Consider the following 23,126-nt stretch of genomic DNA (forward strand, 5'->3'; position numbering starts at 1 on the left):
ACTGAAAAATCTCTGGTCTCCAGATTTTAAATGATCCGTCCTCTAGAGTGCAGTGGTCTTATATCCAAAAGCTCCTTTGACTCTGTCATGTCAACATTCGCCTTCTGATATTTTGTGCTGGCCAACTTATGCATAGCTTCATCCATCCGTACCTTTCTTGTTCTAAAAAAAGAAAATGCCCTATGATTTTATATTCTTAAAATAATTTGTTTCACCGGCCAGTGGTGGCGCACGCCTTTAATCCCAGCACTCGGGAGGCAGAGGCAGGCGGATCTCTGTGAGTTCGAGGCTGGGTTGCACTGACAGCCTCCAAAACAATACAGAGAAACCCTGTCTCGAAAAAAACCAAAAAAAAAAAAAAAAAAAAAAGAATTTGTTTCAGCATTCAAGTCTTGGATTAAATTACTTCCTATAGTCTTCTGTTTTTATTATTATTATTGTTGTTTCTTTTTGGCATAGTAATATAGATAAAACTGTGCTCTCTAGTACCAAGGGAACTGACTGGTGGATTCTAAAAACAATATGGCTGACAAAGCAACAGGGCTGCTGGAAGTGTGTGTGTGTGTGTGTGTTTGTGTTTACTGGTAAGTTTGGCATTGGCCCTAACATTTTTCACATCTGTTCTCTTCACAGGTAATAGATCATACTTGCCAAGGTGGTAACATAGTGTTCATTTTGTCAAGGTAAGATTTTTTTCTACTTAGTAAGGTAGCAAAGGAACAAATGACCTGTTAGTCTTCATTTCCACTGTCATTCCCATGTCTTTTCAGAGCATTAAATGATAGTGAGCCAACTCCCTAGCCACCTTGCCATCCTTTAGATTTCTTTTTCTTTCTTCCTTTCCCTCCCTCCCTCCCTCCCTCCCTCTCTCCCTCCCTCCCTTCTCTCTCTCTCTCTCTCTCTCTCTCTCTCCCTCCCTCCCTCCCTCCCTCCCTCCCTCCTCTCTCTCTCTCTCTCTCTCTCTCTCTCTCTCTCTCTCTCTCTCTCTCTCTCTCTTTCTGTTTTTGAGACAGGATTTCTCTGTGAGACAGTCCTGGCTGTCCTGGAACTCACTCTGTAGACCACCTGCCTCTGCTTCCCGAGTGCTGGGATTAAAGGCGTGTGCTACCACTGCCTAGACCAGCAGATTTTTATCTGATTATAATTCCGAAGATTCTCAAGAAACTGTTAAGAGATTGACATAGATGTAAAATCCACTTCACAATGTAATTCTTCAGGAAATAGAAAATAAGGATAATTATGTTATTTGAGATGTTTTTCTTCATGTATGTCAGTTGTGGGGGAGTTGGTGGGGGTGATATAGTTGGAGAAAGGAGAGTGTTTTACAAAAGGGGAAAGGGTATGAAGATTTCTGGATAATTGCATAAGTTTTCTCCTGCCAGCCTGATCCCACCGCTGTTGATGACACCTGTACTCAGCCTGGGCAATGTCAGTGGATGCTCCCACAACTTCAGCCAGAGCCACAGGTGAGGAAAGGCTAACTGTTTTTTTTTTTAAAGATTTTTCTTTATTTATTATGTATACAGTTTCCTGTATGCATGTGTGCCTGCAGGCCAGAAGAGGGTACCAGATCTTATTACAGATGGTTGTCAGTCACCATGTGGGTGCTGGGAACTCAACTCAGGACCTGTGGAAGAGCAGTCAGTGCTCTTAACCTCTGAGCCATCTCTCCAGCCCCCGAGGAAGGGCTAACTGTTATGTGCTCTTTTCCACAGCAGAGTAAAGGGGACGCTCTACCCACTTTCTAGCCAGGACACTTGTTTCGGTGTTTGTGACCCCTGAGAAAGACCACAGATTCAGTCCAATTATAATTGAAATATGTACTGCTTAACTGCTAGCAGAATGAGCAATCTCAGAACCAAATTTGAGATTGCCATGCAGGAGGGGTATGTGGAAGAATTATTAAAGGAAAAAAACCACACAGAGACTTTCAGTATCTATGAAGCAAATAAAACTGTTCTGTCCTACCAAGTTAATTGGTTAAAGCATCTCAAAATGGTCTTTGAGCGTCTGCATAAATAAGTTACAGTGATCTCTGAGTTTGAGACCAGCCTGTTCTACAAGAGCTAGTTCCAGGACAGCCTCCAAAACCACAGAGAAACCCTGTCTCAAAAAAAAAAAAAAAAAGAGCTGTTAGGCATAGACAGGAACAGCTGTACATTTTTGGGTGCATGTTACTGAGCCAGAGGAACTGGTATTGCAGGGCCCAAGAAGACCCAGAACAACCCAAACACACAAGAGCTCATGCAAAACAAGTTCCAGCAGTACAGACTTGGGAGCTGACTGAGTCCCTGAATGTTCATTTCAGCAAGTATTTAAGCAGAAAACCACAGATGTCTGTGCCAAGTTACACTTAAATTTCCCTCCAACCAGCATGCAAAGATTAGGGCCTTTTCTAAGGACATTGTTCTGACTTCTCTTGCCCTCACTGGTTGGTCCACTCAAATGTGTCAAGGCAGCTTGCCCACCATTCATGTCTCACCTTGTCAACCAGGATGCCAATGGTGTCAGTTACCAGGGAAGTCTAAGGAGGTCTTGGGAACTTAAACTTTATTTCACTCTGCTTTTCAAGATGGAACTTTTATTCAAAATAGTTTCAGTTTTGTTCTTTCTTATACTGGGAACTTACCTTCCATGGACTGGAGTCAGCAGCAAACAACTGGTAGGTACCAAAATGGATGCCTACCATAATATGGGTCTTCTTTAGCCATACAGTTTGTTCTACTTGTGGATGTAGCTCAGGCAGTAGAATGTTTTCCGTGCTTACAGTCTTGGGTTGGATCCCAAGCACTGCAGATAATGTGTGTGGTGGCACACACCTGTAACCTCAGCACATAGGAGATAGAGACAGGAGGTCAGAGTTTCACCATCATCTTGAACTACTTATCAGTTTGAGACCAGTCTGGGCAACATCAGACCCTGCCTCAAAAAAAAAAAAGCTTGTTTTGGAAATGGGTTCTAGACATAACATGATGTAGTCAGGCTGAAGATACACAAGGAAACAGACAGTATGAGTGACTTCAAGATGTTTCATCTGTGGGAAAAGCCTGAAAAAACGGTAGACACAGGTGCTCACTGTGCGGAATAGTGCTCTGTACCCTGACACAAGCTAAAGGCCTCAGACTGAGAAAGTGCCTTCATAGGATCAGATTGCAGGCAAGCCTGCAGAGCATTTTCTTCACTAGTAACTGATGTTGGGGGCACCAGGCAGCTGTGAGTGGTCCCTGGGCTGGTGGCCCTGGGTTCCATAGGAAAGCAGGCTAAGCAAGCCATGGTGAGCAAGCCAGTAAGCAGCACTCTCCATGGCCTCTGCATCAACTCCTGCCTCAGTGTTCCTGCCCTGACTTCCTTCAATGATGGACTAAGATGTGAAAGAATAAGCCAAATAAGCCCTTTTCTCCCCAGCTTGCTTATGGTCAAGGTGTTTTGTCACAGCAATAGTGACCCTAACTAAGACATACAGTTTTTGTTTTGTTTCTCCTGTCTTGTCTTTGTAGTATTATCCTGTCCATTGGTTCTCTTCTCAGGTGTATCCTAATGCACTCACCACCATCAGCTATGATTGAACTCCTGCCTTCCACCAACACATCTGTCTGTAGCACACTGTATTTTTATGGTGTCACTGTTTTCCTGGCCAGCTTTTTCTTCGGCCTCCTCCTCATCACGGTATGGTACCATCTGTCTGTTATGGCAAAAAGGAATGGCTGGGAGAGATAGGTAGTATTCCAAGACTGCAACAATGAAAGATGTATTTCCTGCGGTCCCATCACTAGGGAAGTGGTCATTGGCTGAGGATGTTGCTCAGTTGGTAGAACACTTCCCTAGAATGCAGAGAGCATGTGAAGCTGAAACGGGATCATTCTCAGCTACATAGAGCCAGTCTGGGCTGTATATGAGGTCCTTTCTCCAAGAACTTGGGAGGCAGAGACAGGTGGATCTCTGTGAGTTCAAGGCCAGCCTGGTCTGTAGAGCCAGTTTCAGACAGCCAGGACTGTTACACAGAGAAACCCCATCTTGGGAAAAAAAAAAGTGACTAGGAGATGTTGGCAATGTAATTACTGTTTTTGTTTTTTTGGACTTCCCAAAATTAAATGATGAGCAGGGAAAAAAACTTGTATTAGTTAAGTGGCAATCATGTTCACTCTAAAATTAATGTGTTTCTTTGATTCCCATGAGGATCCAGAGAATATCATATGACACAATGTATCCTTTATATAAGTGACACTCTAACATAGGACCTGTGCTTTGGTTTAATTTCCCAGATAATGAAAGCAGGTTCTTTTTTTTTTTTTTCTCCCAGAGACTATTTCTTTTTTTGTCTTGTTTTTTTTTTTGTTTTGTTTTGTTTTTTTCGACACAGGGTTTCTCTGTGGCTTTGGAGGCTGTCCTGGAACTCGCTCTGTAGACCAGGCTGGCTTCGAACTCTCAGAGATCCGCCTGCCTCTGCCTCCCGAGTGCCGGGATTAAAGGTGTGCGCCACTAACGCCTGGCCAGAGACTATTTCTTTAGCCTTGGCTGTCCTGGAACTCACTCTGTAGACCAGGCTGGCCTCAAACTTACAGAAATCCTCCTTCTGCCTCCAAGTGCTGGGATTAAAAGTATGTGCCACCATTGGTTGGCTAAGAAGAGATTTTCAAAAACTCTTTTTACTTGGAGTTGAGAATTTAATCTCAGCCTTTGTACAATGAACTTCAGGGTGTTTAGCATGAAACATGGCCTTGAAGAATCTCTAATAAGATACTTTGAGAGATGTGCTAGTTAGAACTCACTTTAACTTCCTGGGTGGCAATGTAGGTCATTAGTACAATACCTGCCAATCACATACAAGGCTGTAGGTTTGATTAACACCTCCACAAGAAAACAGCATGCCTTCCCATATATATTGTGATTTGTTTGAGGTTGGGAAATCTGGGGGGTGGTGATGCTCACACACTGAAAATAATAACTCTGTTTGTCTATGTGAAAATTCCCACTGGATAGTTCTCCACAGTTGCTCTCATGGTAAAGGAGGAGAGTAGTTTTTCCTGACATGAGCTCCTTGTAGAGTGAGCCTTCTAAAGTGCTGGAATTTTGACTAAGCCATAGACTGACTACTCACAATTGCACTCATGTTTAGGTCTTACTCCTCCACACCCAGACATTGTATAAGAAGTTTGTGAAATCGACAGGCTTTCTGGAGAGTGAGCAGTGGGCAGTGATTTACATTGTGAGTCAGCGAGTCCGCTTCTTCCTGGTGGCCTTTGTATGCTGCTGGGGCCCAGGTTGGTATCTTAGTGAAAAGAACTGGGAGGTGAAGAAGGTGACTGTGGGGTTTGTCAAACAAGATGACCTCACCCAAATCATGACTGCATATTCCTGTCTAGCTTGTAATTTTTTTTTTGATTTTTCGAGGCGTGGTTTCTCTGTATTGTTTTGGAGGCTGTCGGTCCAGCCCGGCCTCGAACTCACAGAGATCCGCCTGCCTCTGCCTCCCGAGTGCTAGGATTAAAGGCATGCGCCACCACCGCCCAGCTAGCTTGTAAATTTTATTTATTTACTTACTGCTTTATTTTTTGAGACAAAGTCTCATTATGTAGCCCCACCCCCACCCCCTGCCTCAAGCACACAGAAGTCCACCTACAGCCTCTGTCTCAAATTGCTGGAATTAAAGACATGTACCATTCTGCCTGGTATTAATCTGCAAGTTTTAATCAGTAAAGACCAGAAATCAAAGCCAAAAGCTCAGGGATTTACATAACTGACTGATCTCAGGGCTGACCTTCATTTACCTGTAGCTTCTGTTCATGGAATGCTCAGGCATATGCACTTAGAACTAACTGCAGGTTACACATTGTGTATTTGCAGCTGTCACATTGCTGATCATAAAACTGGTCAAGCCACAGGATACCTTATTGCACATGGTCTTCTCTGTGCTCCAGGTAAGACCTTCCAAAGCCAGAGTCTCTTGTCTTGTGCCCTCGTGACCTATTCTCTTACATTGCCATTTGGAGGACACATGGTGTTTTTCCTTCAGTATATTTGTTTGTGCATTACAAAAGAGAACATCTAATGCTTGTGCTCACTTGGGAGGAATATAACCATTTCCTCAAAGGCAAGTTAGTCTAAGTGTTTCTGGGTCTAGTTTGGAGCACAGGTATCTTTGGGCAGCTTAGTTTTGTTATGCTGAAGATATGGGTGTTAGAATAAGATCTCCTAGAGTATATTGTTGTGATGCACTGGTGGTGGTGATGCTCTCCCAGCCAGAGTGAATCAAATGGCACAAATTAGCTGTTCATAGTGAGTGGTGAGCAGTAAAGGAATGCTTTCCTCTTTCCTGCATTGTCAGAGAACTTCTTAGAACAGTTTCTATGAGAAGTGGGTCAGCAGTTGAAGCCATTTTATTGTCCTCATCTGTATACTGAACAGTGAACTAGCCTTCAGCTGTCCACAGCAAGATATAACATGAAGACTTTAGATGAGCTTGTATATAGTTCAGTAGCTCAGATGGCAACACAGCACATAGGGTTGGGACTTTATGTCTGCAGCTTGGGCTCCATCACTCTCCATCTCCTGCAGGCTCTCACAGCAGCATCCCAGGGTCTGCTCAACTGTGGCGTATATGGCTGGACACAGTGCAAGTTCCAGCAGCTAAAGCGTGAGCTTCGCTGTGATGCAGACACCCAGACCCCATTGCTGTGTTCACAGAAGAGAATCTATAGCAGGAGCCTGGGCCTATGCCCACCGGACTCTTCCCTTGCTTTTGTTCCCAGCTCTTCCACCGTTCTTTGAAACTGGAACAAGCAGGAAGGGAATGTTTCATGTGAGTGGACTCTGCAGGTCTGCAGGGAGAACCCCCATCTCTTCTGGCCATACCCCAGACTGAAGAACTGCAAGGCAATGTAGGGCTGTGGTCAGTGGGGATTCTGGGTGAATTAGGAAGGATCTCTCCAGTTGCTCGTTCAGGGAGATATAGCCACTTTCCATCTAAGAGACTCATTACTTTTCAAATACAAGATTTATTTACATTTCTTCAAGAAAAATAAATTTCAGGTTCATATATGTGTATGTCATTCACAAACTCTGCTCCATCCATGAAAGCAAGGGAAGCAGGGAGCCATGCAACAGCCTGCAGGTGTGCAGTTGGGGCTGACGCAGTGAGCTTGTGTGGAGGCCTGAGAATGTGCACACTCAAGTGCTCTGCCACACACTTCATTCTCAGTGTTTCCGTGTTGTTCAAGTTGTTTAACAAAGCAGTTTTGGGTTTTTTGTTTTGTTTTGTTTTGTTTTTGAGACAGGATTTCTCTGTATTAATTTGGAGGCTATCCTGGAACTAGCTCTTGTAGACCAGGCTGGTCTCGAACTCACAGAGATCTGCCTGCTTCTGCCTCTCAAGTGCTAGGATTAAAGGTGTGCGCCACCAATGCCAGGTGTATATATATGTAACAGTTTTTATATAGATTTTTGGAAAAACTTTATTTAAAAATATAAGTATATTTGGTGGCTATATTCATCTGAAATATTTATGGTTGAGTAAAACTTCCTTAGTGACCATTAGAGCCATGGTGGCAGAATCATATGTCCTATACATGGTGAGAGAGATTGATCACAGTTGCTATGGAAACCACAGAGGCCCCATAATTAGAGCCAAGGCTCCCAGGACAGTGGCAGTAGTCACCACAGCTTAGCCAGCCCCAGGGTTCTTAGTGTTCCCAACATCATTGTTCTGTGAGCCCTACCAGGCCCAAGACAGCTCTCTGCTTTTTCCACAACATCAACTGTCAGTACGGCATCTAGACCATTTCCTAGGGGTCCTATTGCTGATATACTGGTAGTACTTCTGGCCAGCAGTGAGACCACAAGTTCTCCAGGGTTTAGGTCAGAAGAAACAGAAGTGACCTGCAGTGAGTTTCCTGAGCACACCCATCAGTCATTGCCTTGCAGGTCAAGAACTCTGCCATAGACAGCCTGGAACAGGACCCAAAAAAAACCTTGTGCTTTGACTTGTGGGTTGTGTCTGCATCCAGTCTGTAAGAGCTAAAGCCAAAACAAAAGTCATATCTATGTATAAGAACATAGTTTAAATAACTACAGATAAACTAATATGCCATGGAACACTAGTAAAAAAGAATAAGAAAAATTGAGATGTAAGACTTAGTGGATTTTCCACTTTAGAAAAAAATAATAGGCTTATTTATAAAAGATGGGTCTCAAATGCCTATGTATATATTTATATGAACATGGAAAGGATTTGGAAAATGTGGAAATAGGTTCACAGAGATTTCTAGAACAAGGGTTCAGAGACCTATAGCCAGTATAGAAGGAAGACAGGACATGGTGAGCAAGAGAAATGAAGACATCATTTTGTTAAAGGGAGGAGCAACAAGAATCTGAGAAACACAGAGGATGAGACCCAGTGTTATAAAAGTATGCATTTTCAGTGCAAGCTTAGTAAGGTATGCTCATCATTGATGTTTGAGCACTTCATAGGCCAAGGCCTCCAGCACTCTTTACTTATGGTTTTTCAAGACAAGGTTTCTTTGTATAACAGTCCTAGCTGTCTTGGAACTCATTCTGTAGACTAGGCTGGCCTCAAACTCACTGAGATCCACCTAGCTCTGCCTTCCAAGTGCTAGAATTAAAAGTGTGTGCCACCACTGTTCTGAACCTTCCATCATTCTTTTTTTTTTTTTTTTTTGGTTTTTTTGAGACAGGGTTTCTCTGTAGCTTTGGAGGCTGTCCTGGAACTCACTTTGTAGACCAGGCTGGCCTCGAACTCACAGAGATCCGCCTGCCTCTGCCTCCCGAGTGCTGGGATTAAAGGCGTGCGCCACCAACACCCAGCACCTTCCATCATTCTTAAACCCCATTCTTTTTCCCTAGATTGTCATCCCAATTAAAATCATTCCTCCCCCTGTCCTTCCCTTCCTCCCTCCTTCCCTCTCTCTTTCTCTCTTTTTTCTTTTCTTTTTTTTTGGTTTTTCAAGACAGGGTTTCTCTGTGGCTTTGGAGGCTGTCCTGGAACTAGCTCTGTAAACCAGCCTGGTCTCGAGCTCACAGAGATCTGCCTGCCTCTGCCTCCCAAGTGCTAGGATTAAAGGTGTGTGCCACCGCCACCACCCTTCTCTCTCTCTTTTTCAAGACAGGGTTTCTTTGTGTAGCCCTGGCTGTCCTAGAACTCACTCTGTAGACCACACTCGCCTTGAACTCACAGAGATCTGCCTGCCTCTGTCTCCCTAGTGCTGGGACTAGTGTGCACCACCACCACCTTGCTTAAAATAGTTTCTTTATGATGGTAAACATCATAACAACCTCAGGTATGGATCTTACCTCATCCACATTAAAAAAAGTTCAGTTGTAATCTCAGTCAAGTTTGTAAATTCTGTCTTCACCATTCTAGGAAAGTGAAGTGTTTGAGAGTTGCCTCATATGAAGTGAAATCACAAAAAAAGATTCTCTTATATGTGAAGACAATTTTGCCTGTAGCTCTGGTTAAACAAATGACTAGGCTTTTGAAATGCCTTATAATTACAGTTTATTATTCCATTATGTCCATAAGCTTCAGAGACCCAGAATCTACTGCATAGGTAGGATCAAGACCAGTGTTGGAGTGCTTCCCCTGGAGAAGTGGTAACATCTAGAATAACACACTGAATGGTGCAGGGCATGTGCTTAAGGAATAGGGGAGTGGAAGACTCCTCTCCCCACAGACTGGGAAGGCCTGACTAAGAAGACATGGGAAAATTTGAAGCTGGGTGACAAATCAGGGTGAACACTTAGTTTTACTTCTTTTCTGTTCATGGAAGAAGAGCTATTTTTCTTCCCCCTTGAAAAACCACTTGACTGAGCTGTTCCCCATTCAACCACAACGACAAAACTTCATTTCAGAAGAAATCTAGAGAAACAATAAGCCATTTTCCTTTTCAAGTAAAGATGACACTTTGATCTGCATGTGATAGCTTACACTTCTAATCTCAGGACTCCAGAGGCGGAGGCAGAAAGATTACCATGAGGTTGAGGCCAGCCTGGGCTACATAGTCAGAAACCAGTCCCTGGGTCACATATGTGAGATACTATATCAAAAACAAACAAAAGTAGCACTTTGTTTTCATCAAGTACAGAACTGTATCAATTTGGGGTTATCTTGTTTTAGTTTTCTTCAATTGAGCTCCAGACAAGGGAGTTCAGTTTGACTCAATGGGATGGCAAAAGATGTGCTGTCAGGCCCAAGGAGAGACACATCTGCCCCTGGTCCCCCAAGGACAAGCATGCCCCTTGGGCTTCAAAGCATCAGTGTCTGCAGCATCTGTTCCACTCTGTAACTTCCCTTTGTTTCTCGCAAGTCTGAAGACAAATCTAGAATCTGGAATTGACTTTAGGAAACTAAGGAAAGTGCTGGGTTTTTGGCTGGCCTGTGATAGCCAAGAGAAGGCAGGGAGAAGGTAGCAAGACATCACCAGACTCTGTTGGGGATTGTGGTCCTTATGGGGTACCAACATGTGGATTACTGGATATCTTCCTCATAATGCCACAAGCATGTGGGCAAGATGATTCATGAGAAAGGCCATACTTTCTAGAAACAGAGCACAAAATAACTCTAATTAGCTTCACTTTGTTTTTCAGACTAAGTCTTGCTAGGTAACCCAGGCTGGTCTTAAACTTGCAGTCACCTTGACTCAGCCTTCTGAAAGCTGGCAGTATGGCAAGCACCACCATCAAGACTGCCTTAGTGCTGGTTGCTGCTTCCTCTTCCTCTTTAGTATGAGCTTGTTTATTGTGTAGTGTTCATATGTGTACAGATGGGGGATGCCTGTGCATGCGCATACAGGGAAGAAGAGGCATTTAGCAACATCCTCCATCACTCTCAGCCTATTCCTTTGAAGCAGGGTCTCTCCCTGAACCTAGAGCTTGCATTCTCTGGGCTAGAAGCCATAAAGTCCCAGTGATCCTTCTGTTTGTTGCCACTTTGGATTATGGGCCTATACAAGATACCTGTCTTGCCTCTTGTCAGGTAAGTACAGGAGTCTGACCTCCAGGCCTCATGACTGTACAGCAAGTACTCTTTGCCCTGGAGCTGTGGCTGATGTCTGCAATGCTGGCTTCTTAACTCAAGATCCAATGTCAGGGCCTTATGGGGTACAACCTTTCCCACACAGCTATACAACAGAACAGACTCAATAAATATATTACATGGGACCTGAAGACATGTCTAACATTAGTAGTTTTATTTAAAGACTCATCCCTTTAATATATATTTTTGGGCAAGTTAGAACACCGAAGCTCATGGAAATTGCCCTTACATAATAGGTAGTTGTTACTTGGAACAAAAATCCTGGGGATAGTGATAAATTCAGGAGCACCAGACAATCTATTTGAAAGAAAGCAGGTCCTAAAATACAGTTTCTGGTGACCAAACAAATTAGCCCAAAGATACAAGAACACGAATGTCCAAAGATACATGTGACAAGTTCAAATGAAATGTGAAAAGTAAAGTATTGTAAACACCGTCAAGTAAATGCTAAGGATAGAGTCTCCTCCCTCCCTCACAAGTGTGTCTTTAGGCCCTCAAGTCCCAGTAAGAGCATCACAACTGTCAGTTCACACAGCCTTTGCTTTACTGAGCCTCTCTCTCGGGGCTGCAAGAGAAAGCTATTGGCTTTATGTTTCCCCTACTTATTCATCTTCCTCTCCCTCTTCCTCCTCTTCCCCTTCTGCTTCTTCCTCCTTTTCTTCCTCTTCCTCCTCAGCCTCTTCTGGTGGGGCTTCTTCCTCAGCCTCTTCTGATGGGGCTTCTTCCTCAGCCTCTAACTCTGGAGACTCTATTTCAGAAGGAGTCTCTGATTTACTGTAGGTAATCACGATGCATACGATTATAAAGAGTATTGTGAGTATCAAAATGGCAGCAAGAACTATCAGTTTTAAGTTAAGTGCCAAGTCATCTTTATTTTGCTCGTCACCATATTCACTCTCTTCTGTAGGATTTTCCTGTGATTCTCCGGCAGGACCACTGTCTACACTGCCTCCGTTTCCTTTATGCTTGCAGTCAGGGGGTGCAAAGCCAAAATGACAGTGGCAGTTCCCTAAGTCATTGCAAACTCCATGTTCATTACAATATTTCTGACTGCATGAAGGTTCAGGGTTGAATACAGGTGGCACATCTTCACAAACAAAATTTGTACAAGCTTTATTTTCACCACAGGGAGTGTTGTTCCTCACATATCCTTTATAAGGTAAATCTGTTCCGTCTTGAGAAGTGGCTATACTCCAGCACCATTCCTGTGAGTGAGGGACCTGTATCAGTATGTGTTTGGGTTTAATTGGTGGTAAGAAGCCTAATTCTGTACATATAAGTTTCCCACATAGTGCATTTTGATGTGAACACTTGACATGTGTTTCTGGAGAGTTAGAAGAAAGGCCACAGTTTCCAAACATGTTCCCTTTGCTGTTGAAAGAATTGTAGCATGAATCTGAGGCAGATTGTGCAGAGTATCCAAAAATATGTGAGCATTGAGAGCTAGGGTCCAGACACCGACCCTCTAAACAAGAGTAAGATCCATGACATGTAGAACCATCTTGCATTCTCCTGTCTTCGGGACATATTGCAGAGGTCCCATTACAGTATTCTTCCAGGTCACAAGTTCCATCAATGGGACGACAAACGTGTCCCATCTTTTGAAATTTACATTGAGAACAGCACAGCTCATTACTACACTCTGCACCCTCCTTAAGTTTACATTTGTCATCACAACACTGGTTATCGGCACAGTCATTGCCACAGTCACACTCCTCCGAATCCTCCACCACACCGTTTCCACAACGGGTAGCTCTGCCCTTACGACTTTGGTGCCAAGGCCTGTCAAGCAGGCAGGCCCCTCTGTGGTCATGGAGGAAACGGTAGAAGTCATCAGAGCTGCAGTTGCTGAAGCCACTGTGCTTGGTGATATTCTCGTGCATGAGGCAGAGGTGCTTATGCTCACAGATGCAGGCCGGGTGGTCGTGCTGGATACCCAGGTTGTGCCCCAGCTCATGGGCCATAAGCGCCGCAAACAGCAGGACATCTTCATGATGGAAGGCCTCCACAGCTGCTGCAAACCCACCTGAACAGGCACCATTGAGAAACGCCTGGCCCTCGTTCTCTCCTGGGTGATGCCCGACGATCAAGTGTGCAACATCGTGCCTGAGCCGGTCCACGAGCTTCTCCTGTCTCCAGTGGTTGAAATCCCTCAGGGTAGCCTGCAGGTCCACCGGGGCCTTGATCAGGTCCCCCTCCGTCCAGATCTCCATGCCCACCAGCACCACCTCTGTGTTTAGTCCCCTAGTGAAGCTGTTGGCCAGAGCGATGATGTCCACTACTGCCCGGACCGTCTCGTTGACACTGCTGCCCCACATCTGAAAGCGCTGGTGGTTGACCACGACAAACATCTCCACATACTTGGTGTGTGACCTCAGGTCAGACAGCTCCCACAGGTCATAGGGCTTCCCGTTCCTTTGTTGCTGGCTGGTGTCCCCTGAGCTGCCTTTGGGAGTGACGCTGCAGGAGGCTCGAGGCTGATGTGCCACGGTGTACAGAATGTGTTCAAACCCTTTGGAAGAGAGCATAGGCTCGATGCTGTAGGATGTTTCCTCCTTAATCAGGACACCCCTGAGGCCTGAACAGATGTTGACAGAAACAAAAGAGCCTGGCACCCCTTCCATGTAGCCTTCATAGTGGCAGTGCTGTGAGAGGAGAGGCATCTCTTGCCCCAGGATGCCATTGTGGTAACTGTAGACTGGGAAGTTACTCACAGAGTGGTCTCCCTGTACCTTTAGGTGAAGCAGCTGCTGCTGGCCCTGCATCAGCAGCATGTAGGACACCCTTCCTCCAGGGTCTTCACTCCCCTCGGCTGGCAGTCTCTTGGGGATGACTGTCTCATAGGAAGAGTAGTACACAGATCCTGTGTCACAGAATGCACTTGGAAGAAAAATCAATAACACCAAGAGCAACATGGCGACCAGCCTGACACACAAATGTTCTGGCATTTGCACCAGCCTTAGTCTCTCCATTTGGGGAGCCCAAGTCTGAAGTGCTCCCCCAACTTTATACAAAGCCACACAGGGTCTGTCTGGAAGAGGAGGAGGAAAGTGTGTCGCTGCAGCCATGTTTGCCGTGGCTCTCCTGTTCAGTTGATGCTGTGAGACCTGTGTGTTAAGCAGCAGCAGTGGCAGCCACTCTCCCTGACATTGAGCCCCAGGTATTATCCCCCATCTGTGCTGTGTAGTTAAGTGGTGGTAGCTCGCCACCACTGTGAGCTTAGCTTGCTGACTGGGTCTCTTCCTGGTGTCTCTGACCTCTGCCTTTTCAGACAGCTTCCATTGTTGGTGGCGTCTTTCAAAGTCAGCTCCCGTACTGCATCACTCAGTTCCTTTGACAAGATGGAGAGATGTGCTGTGACAGACTGTGAACTCTATAATGTGAGACTACCTTGAGAGAGGACATAACATACCCACAGCTCACTCAGCAGGGCCACACGGAACACCCCTCCCCCACGGCTCTCCCACCCTTCCTGTTGTCAGTTGCTCAGCTAGCCTCAGATGTTCCAGATCAGGGACCCTGGAGATACCTTCAGGACACACACTCTATTATCTGTTTCTTGACCTCTAAAGCCCTTGCTTCATAGACAGAAGCATCCTAACCCTTTCTGAGAGGGGAGACTGGGCTATTAGATCAGGCCAGTGACCTGACTCCCTTCAACGTGTGTCATATCACAGATGGGATTAGGGTTGTAACCTGTGGGGAAGACAGTAGTCACCTTTTCTACCTCTCCATTTGGCTTCTCAGAGTCTGTGGACGATGGCACAGTACACTTCCCATTCATGAATTAATGTCCACAGTGGCTGGCATCTAAGGCCTCACCCTTTTGATAGTCACCCTGACATATTGATTCCCCCCAGGGTTATGTGTGTATTGTGTGTATTTCTTTGTTTATGTGGTAGTGTTTTGCGGTATAGCCCAGGCTAGTCTGAAACTCCTAACCTTCCTCCTGGCCCTGACATTTGGTGAGATTACATGTGTGAACTTTCTTCTAGCCTCTGTGCACAAGGGTCACAGGTATGCACACAAACACAAAATAATAAGTTTTCACAAGTTTTACTCACTGTACTGCCAAAAACCTAGAAGTGACCGTCTGTGTTTGTGAATCTTACTGAACTGTTTTCTACTCCCTTCCCCGCCCCCCACCGCCCAGTCTCTGGTGGCACCACCCACTCTGCTCTTTAGCAAGATCAACCTTTCCAGTTTCTCCAGAGGATTATACACTTGTTATTGCTCTTGTTGTCTGACTAACTTCACTTGTGACCTCCAGTTTCCTCCATGTTGTAACAAATTAGTAGGTTGGCTGCATATCTGAGCTGTCATGAATACTGCTACAGTAGCCATGGAAGAGCATGTCTCTGGTACAATTATTCATCTTCTTTAGACATATAACAATTGTGGAGTTGCTAGATCATATAGATCCTATAATGTCTTGTGTTTTATGAGGACTCTCCATAGGGTTTTCTGTGATGGCAGTGCTGGTCACATCTCCCTCAACAATGTGTACGAATTCACTTCACATGAGTCATTGGCTTTGGTCTTCTGATTCTATTTCTAGTGCCTCAATAACCACAGAGCAAAGCCCCAAAGAAGGGATCTCGTGGATGTCTGATTGTGTGTTAACTTTGTGTGTGTTTCTCTGTCCAGTTAATTTGTCTGTGTATCTATTTTTATGCCTATTCCTTGCCTTTTTTTTTTTTGAGGCAAGGTCTCTTTTAGCTCAGGCTGGCTATGTATCTGAGGATGACCTTGAACTCCTGATTCTCTTTTCTTCACAGCCCGAGAGCTGGAATTAGACATACATCACCACACCCAGTTTTCTTTGTTAGCTCTTCATATATATATATATATATATATATGAATATAATGTAGTCATACTCACCCTCTATCTTTTACCCTCTTCCCGCCCCACCAATCCCCACACCCTTCCTCCATCAGGTCCTCATCCTGCTTTCATGTCTTTTTTGTTTGTTTGTTTTTGCCTTGTGACCCAGACCCACTAGGTTTAACCAGGGCCTGTCATGTGGGCATGGGTGAAATGCTGTCCACCAGAGCATAGGTAACTAACTCACCTACGTCACTGAAGACAATGAGTTCCTCTCTTCCCCCAGCCAGGAGTTCCCCTGGGTGGTGTGGGACCATATAAGCACCTCCTCCATATATAACTGAATGCTAACTAACTCAGGCTTGCTCACACTGCAGCTAGTGTGAGTTCATGGGTACTTCAACCATGTCTCTGCCCCCTCTCTACTATTTGGGCTCTTACATTCTTTCTGCCCTTTCTGTGATACGCCAGGGTCCTTGGAGAGAGTGATGTCATTATCCCATTTAATGCTCAGCATCTTGACAGCCTGTCTCTCATTAACCATCATCTGCTGCAAAGAGAAGCTGCTGTGATCAAGGCTGAGGACAGCATTAATCTATGAATGTAAACAAAATTTTCAGGCAGTTTACAACATATCCATTTCACAAAAGTAGTAGGTTTCCTTAGGTCTTGTGTCCTCCTCACTTTTGACTAGGTCCACAGAACTGGCAATCTTACTCCTTACAGGTCATGCATCAGATCTAATCCTAAATCAGTTGGTTACCGCCCCCCCAAACAGCAGTACCACTGTTGTACCAGTGAGCTTGTTGTTAACTGTAGCATGTAAGGTTTGAAGCTGGGAAAGACCACTGCTGACTTTACTTATTGTTTTAGTTACTGTGATAAAGTACCATGATTGAGGCAACTTACAGAAGGACGGGTTTATTTGGGGTTTATAGTACCAGAGGGATACAAGTCCATCACCATGAGAGTGGGGAAATATTGCAGCAAGCACCCAGCATGGCAGCATAAAAAGCTGAGAGCTCACATCTCAAACCACACGCAGGAAAAAGAGAGCATACTAAATAGGAATCTTTTAAAACATCATAGCCAAGCCAAGTGGTAGTGGTGGTGGTGGCATACGCCTTTAATTCTAGCACTCAGGAGTCAGAGGCAGGTGGATCTCCATGAGTTGGAGGTCAGCCTGGTCTACAGAGTGAGTTCCAGGACAGCCAGGATTGTTACACATAGAAACCCTGTCTTGAAAAAACTAATAATAATAATACATCAAACCATGCCTCCAGTGGCATACTTCAAGCTAAAGATCAGAGAAGCAAAGCAGCCAAGCCACTAGCTCTTACCTCTACCTCAGGCTGAAAGGGTGATCCTATCTTCACGAGCTCTCCTACAAGCCTCAGACTGCTGCTTCTCCCCAGTGTGACTGAAGATTAATCCCAGAATGCAGCCAAGACATTGGGCTCCTGTCTTTTATACACCTCTCTAGGGCTATCAGTAAAGGCATGAGCTCTAATTCTTTTTTAGACTGATTCAGTCTTGTGTAGGCCAATGTGGCCTTGAACTCAGATCCCTCTGCCGGTCTTCTGAATCCTGGTATTAAGGGTGTGTGCCACCATCACTTAGCTCTATGGCTAGCTAGCATGACTGCTGGGATTAAAGGTGTGTATCACCATTGCCAGACCTCTGCAGCTTCTCTGCAGCTTGGGGCTGGCTTTGCATCCTGAACCCTCAAGCAAGTTTTATTAAATCATAAATAACATATCACACAAGCCAGTCAAAGATGGCGTTTCGGGGAAGTCAGATGGGCGAGTCCTGATTGTTTACAAAAAAAGATGATAGGCCAGCACTTGGGAGGCAGAGGCAGGCGAATCTCTGTGAGTTCGAGCCCAGCCTGATCTACAGAGCGAGTTCCAGGACAGGCTTCAAAACAATACAGAGAAACCCTGTCTCGAAACACCCCTCACAAAAAAATCGTACCAACCAGATGAGGTCACTGCATGAACAGCTCGTGTTCACTAGGTAAAGCCTAGGGTGCCTGTGTGCATGATAGGCTGACCTTTAAAACCACTGGCTGACTGTTTTCCTGTCTGAGGCTTTTCCTTTAAAAGATGCTTGCTGTGTGGTAATAAACGAGTTCCTGCTTGACCAGACTGCCTGCTTGTCTGATTGTCTCCTGGATTCTACAAGGCTCGGGGAGGGGAGAGCAGCACACTTACTCTTCTCTGACCCAGATCAACCTTCCATGGTTGGGCTAAGACCCTGCATATCACCACATCCAAATATTCAGAATGCCCAAACTACAGAAGAGACATTTTCTTCAAGATACAACAGTCCTGCAACTGCCTGCAGAGTAACTTATAACTATAGATAGAAAGGAAGTTTGTAGTTAAATTGGAGCATGGTTTCTCTGTCTCATGAAACCAAGACATGTGGGATCTTCAGTTATAGGGTCTTACTCTCCTGTCCTGGGAGTAACCCAGAGCAATAGCATGACCTGTATAGTTTGGGGCCTCTGACAACTTCCTGGCTAATATTACTAGAGAGGAGTTGTTATTCTACTGTAGGATTTAACCTAGGGCTTCCTGAATGCTAGGCAACCATTCTACCAGCTGAGCCACATTCTCAGCCTATTTTGATTACTATGATAATTGAATGATTTGCCTTTCTGTTGTTGCTTTGGTTCAGCATTGGCTTTGGTAGCTTATGTCTATCTGTTCAGCATTGGCTTTGGTAGTCTGTCTATCTGTTCAGCATTGGCTTTGGTAGTCTGTCTATCTGTTCAGCATTGGCTTTGGTAGTCTGTCTATATGTCCAGCACTGGCTTTGGTAGCTTATGTCTACCTGTTCAGCATTGGCTTGGGTAGTCTATGTCTATCTGTTCAGCATTGGCTTGGGTAGCCTATGTCTATCTGTGTGGGACTTCTTTCTCAGTGTATGCCAATCTATATGAATTCTAGAATTTTCTCTATTTAAGAAGGAAAGTCAGTTTTTTAAAACAATTGCATTATATTTTTTAAGATTTTAAAATTTTATGTGTATGAGCATTTTGCTTGCATGTATATGTATACCACATTAGGGCACCTCCATTCTCAGGTCATTTTGAGAATGGTGTTTCCTTCAGCACCCAGGGACAGCTGGTAGCACAGTTGCAGAGCAAGGCTTCTCTTAGGTGTTTCTGAAGGGAAGAGTGGTGAAGTGGCGTGCAGTTGGCACCAGAAGGATTCGGATGTGCAAACAGGAAGGGGTGCAAGTCATAACCTTCTGCTGGCTTCTAATGCACTGCTGCGGTGCTTGGGAGGCCTCAGGATGGCCACAGCAGAGGTGTGGCTCACAGGCAGCAGCAGTGACCCTCATTGCCTTTGTCGTCGTGTGCCCCCCCCAGGGTAAAGATATGGATAATACAGGAGGATGAGTAGATTGGAGACCCTCAAGGAGTCCAGAGAGCAGGGAAACAGTTCACGGTCATGTGGGCACAGCAATGAAAAAGCTTCAAGATAATTTGGGTTAAAGGAATGAGACGTGGGTCTATGGCTGCCTTGGGAAGTGAACAAGGATGGGGTCAGTAGGTCAGAAAGGAGGTGGAAGTGGTAGGCTGTGTGATATTTTGTTTATCCTATAACAAATAAAGCTTGCCTGAGGATCAAAGTGTAGAACTAGCCACACTAGTTAGCCATAGAGGCCAGGCAGGTGGTGCACACCTTTAATCCTAGCACTCAGGAGACAAAGGCAGATTGTTCTCTGTTAGTTCAAGACCACCCTGGGCTACACGACATTGATACAGTGTAAAAGAGAAACAGCTCACACAAAGGTAATCCCAGCACATGGGATCCCAAGCCTTTAATCTCAACACCAGGGAGTTGAACACGGGGAGTGATACGGCTGGGTAGAGAGGGGAACATAAGGCAGAAGGAGACAGGAGCTCAGTGCAGTTGGAGCAGCAGGCAGTCTGAGGACAGGATCACCCCTTTGGTCTGAGCATTGGTAGAGGTAAGAACTCTAGTGGCTGGGACTGATCAAGACCCCCTGAGTGTGGGTGACAGTGAGGAGGCCTAGGTAATCTATTGAGCCTTGGGCAGTAGATCAGTATTTATCCCGAGTATGGGATACATGGACTTTGGACTCCCATCCAACAACCCTGAGAACTCTTAGAGGAGGGTCTGGGCCCTGCCCTGGAAGAAATGACAGACTATGGACATCCCCAAGGAGGGCCTCACTCTCCCTGGGGAAATGAAGGATATTGGGGGGGTTGGGGGGAGGGCACGGGAGGAGGGGAGGGAAACGGAGAGGGACCTGGAACTGACTGGTGAAGCAACCTTGCTTCTAATTTAAATTTAAATTAAAAAAAAGAAGAACTCTAGTGGCTGGCCACTGCTTCTCTGATCCTTTAGCCTTCACTCCCTGATAGCTGACTCCAAGTTTTTATTAAGACCAACTAGAATTCATGGTACAGTGGGTGGCGACAGGGATGCCAAATGGTTTTCTTGTACAGCCAGGATGAGGAGGAGGCAGTGGTGGAAAGTACAGGCGTTCCAGCCCAGGCTGGGTCTAGGACATGGGTGCACACACCCAGGAATCCTGTGTCCAGTGTGTGTGGGAAAAAAAGAGTCGCTGCTGGGTAACTGGAGCCCTTGCAGAATGCCTGCTCTCAGAATATGGATTATGCCGTCTGGATAGCAGCTAACAACAGAGTCCTGGGAGCCAGTGGAGAACTTGCTGATGGAAGTGAAGTATGTATGGTTCCTAGGTGCTGAGATGGGAGCAAAGTTAGGCTGTGGGAAACTCAAGGACCTCTTTCCCCAGGCACGTCAGTGTTGATTATCAAGGCACACCTTCAGGCTGCTCCAACAGTCTCACCAGGTACACTCCATTGGAGGAGTAACTGCTCTTCTCGTGCATCTTCTTGCCTCTTAGCTCTCCAGGCATGCAACTCGTTTGAAGCCCTCTTCTTTCTTCCAGTCACAGAAAGAGCAGCCCAAGTGCCACTGGCTGACAAGCCAGGATGGGCTTCTGCGCAGTGTCTTGTGCTCCCACAGCTTCTGTGGTATCTGCTGTAACGTCTGGTAAACTAATGCTTGCTAAGCTTGTTTACATCTCAGAAACCCAGGCCTTCCTCCCTTTCTTCTGACCTAACCTTTCCTGCTCTATCTAACCTTTACTATTTCTTCTGCCAGTTTTGGGTTTCGCTTCTTTTTGTCTTTCCAAATCTGAGTGTAATAGGCTGTTGATCGTAGAACTCTTTGCATGTGGGCATTGCTTGCTGTAAGCTACTTTCTCAGCATTGCCTTATTTTAGCCATAGAATCCCATATGTGGTGTTGACATTTGCATTTGTTTTTATAAATTCTCTTGATTGCTTAGTTGGTCACTGAGGTGCATCTCATTGTCCCCAGGTTCTCGTGTACTATCCATTCTTGTTGGTTTGCAGTTTATCCTTCATCATCTGAGATGAGTATGGTTTGGCTTTTCAAGACAGGGTTTCTATGTTGTAACAGTCCTGGTTGTCTCTGTAGACCAGGCTGGTCTTGAACTCAAGATACCTACCTGCTTCTGCCTCCTGAATGCTGAGATTAAAGGTGTGATCTACTCCTACCTAGATATGATTTCAGATCTTTAAAATTTTTAAAGTTATTTTTCTTTTATTTGAGGTTCTTTCACTTGGTTGAGATATGGTCCCTGTTTTTCCTGCTTTGCTGAGTATACCAGGCCATCTGGCTCAGATTCTGTGTGATCCTCTTGTCTCCACCTTACATCTTGCTGAGTTTCAGACATAGCTGTAGTTATCTAGAGTGCATTCTGTGGACCAGACTCAGGTCGGCATGCTTGTGTGACAAGCCTTGTGCTTACTGGGCCATCTCATTGGTTTTTTAAGATTTCTTGAGACTAGCAGGGGCAGGGGTGACACGTCTTTAATTCCAGCATTCAGGAGGCAGATCTCTTGAGTTCAAGGCCAGCCTGGTCTACACAGTAAGTTCCAGGACAGTCAGGGGTACAGAGAGAAATGTCTCCAAAAACAAACAAAACGATTTCTTGAGACTTGATTTTTAAAATTTTTAATTATGTCTGTGAGTGCACATGTCCATGGAGGCCAGCAGAGTGTCTGCTTCTTTGGAGGTGGATTACAGGCAGTTGTGAGCTACCTTAGCTTGGATGCTGCTCAGGTCCTTTACAAGCATGATGTGTTGGTGTGTACGCTTAACCACTGAGCCAATTCAACAGCCTCAAGACTTGATTATTTGTTGTTGTTTTTGTTTTTTGTTTTTCAAGGCAGGGTCTCTCTATATTGTTTTGGAGGCTGTCCTGGAACTTGCTTTCGAACTCACAGAGATCTGCCTGCCTCTGCCTCCAGAGTGCTGGGCAACCTTGAACTCCTGATCCTCTTCCTTTTACAGTCAAAAAAGCTGGGATTATTTATGTGTACCACCACATCTAATCTGTATGGTGCTAGGATTGAACCCTAGGCAAGCACAGTACAAACTGGGTCATGTGAGATTTTCATGTTCATGTGTTTTCCCGATGGTGGTTGATATTTTGTCGAGTGTAGAGTTTCTTGGCTGTTCCTTTACAGGTTTTTATAGGAGTAGCCAAACAGTGATGAATTCCCTCAGCTTCTGCTCACCTGTGAAGACCTTCATCTTTCAGTTCTGAAAAGTAATTTTTGCAGACTCATTTTTTATTTTATATACATGAGTGTTTATGTATATTGTAGGTGCTGAAATTTGAACCTGGGTCCTCTGTAGTGGCAGCCAGTGCTCTTTGGCAGATAAGCCATCCCTTCATCCTAGGGCATGGTAATTTTGTTGGCAGGTCTTCTCTCTAGACTGTGGTTTTGCCAAACAATTGGCTACAGGGCAGGATGTGGCTTTCATCCTACTGCTTTAGGATGCTATATTATGCTTTTGACCTTGTACTGTTACATTATTTATAACATTTACATATTCTATTGATTTTCTATACTGTGCTGTTCTGTATCTAAGTTTCCTTAGGATTGTTATTTTGTATTACCCTCCATGAATTTGGTCTTTCTGGAGCAGTGGTACAAACTGTAAGAGGTGTCATGGTTCCTTTCTTGATACTCATGTCCCTACATTGATGTGTGTGCATGTGATGTGACCTCTTCTGATTTGTGGATGAGACAGGGTGTATCAAAAAGCAAGCCTGGTATGGTGGTGCACACCTTTAGTCCTGGTACTTAGGTGGCAGAGGCAGGTGGATTTCTAGGAGTTCAAGGCCAGCCTGGTCTACAAAGTGACTTTTAAGT

At 45.0% G+C, this 23,126-nt stretch overlaps 2 protein-coding genes across 8 annotated transcripts in view; one reads left to right on the forward strand and one right to left on the reverse strand.

Moving 5' to 3' along the window:
* Positions 1-7,036, forward strand: part of Tmem116 (transmembrane protein 116) — a 41,582-nt gene extending 34,546 nt beyond the window's left edge. For 6 of the 7 annotated variants that reach the window (XM_040731611.1, XM_040731615.1, XM_040731612.1 and 3 more), the window contains 6 exons: positions 634-683; positions 1,383-1,466; positions 3,528-3,666; positions 5,117-5,261; positions 5,845-5,918; positions 6,556-7,036. In XM_040731611.1, the coding sequence (XP_040587545.1) occupies positions 634-683; positions 1,383-1,466; positions 3,528-3,666; positions 5,117-5,261; positions 5,845-5,918; positions 6,556-6,768 (705 nt within the window). In that variant the 3' untranslated portion in view covers positions 6,769-7,036. The remainder of the gene's footprint in view (positions 1-633; positions 684-1,382; positions 1,467-3,527; positions 3,667-5,116; positions 5,262-5,844; positions 5,919-6,555) is intronic. The other variant, XM_040731614.1, reaches the window with a different exon arrangement.
* A 4,144-nt stretch (positions 7,037-11,180) lies between these two features.
* LOC106021987 (disintegrin and metalloproteinase domain-containing protein 1b-like) lies at positions 11,181-14,491 on the reverse strand. The gene has a single exon (XM_040731460.1). The coding sequence runs from the start codon at positions 14,113-14,115 to the stop codon at positions 11,650-11,652; it is 2,466 nt and encodes an 821-aa protein (XP_040587394.1). The 5' UTR covers positions 14,116-14,491; the 3' UTR covers positions 11,181-11,649.
* Between the last annotated feature and the right edge of the window lie 8,635 nt (positions 14,492-23,126).

Source organism: Mesocricetus auratus, unplaced genomic scaffold (genome assembly GCF_017639785.1).
Source record: "Mesocricetus auratus isolate SY011 unplaced genomic scaffold, BCM_Maur_2.0 Super-Scaffold_100025, whole genome shotgun sequence".
Lineage (NCBI taxonomy): Eukaryota > Metazoa > Chordata > Mammalia > Rodentia > Cricetidae > Mesocricetus > Mesocricetus auratus.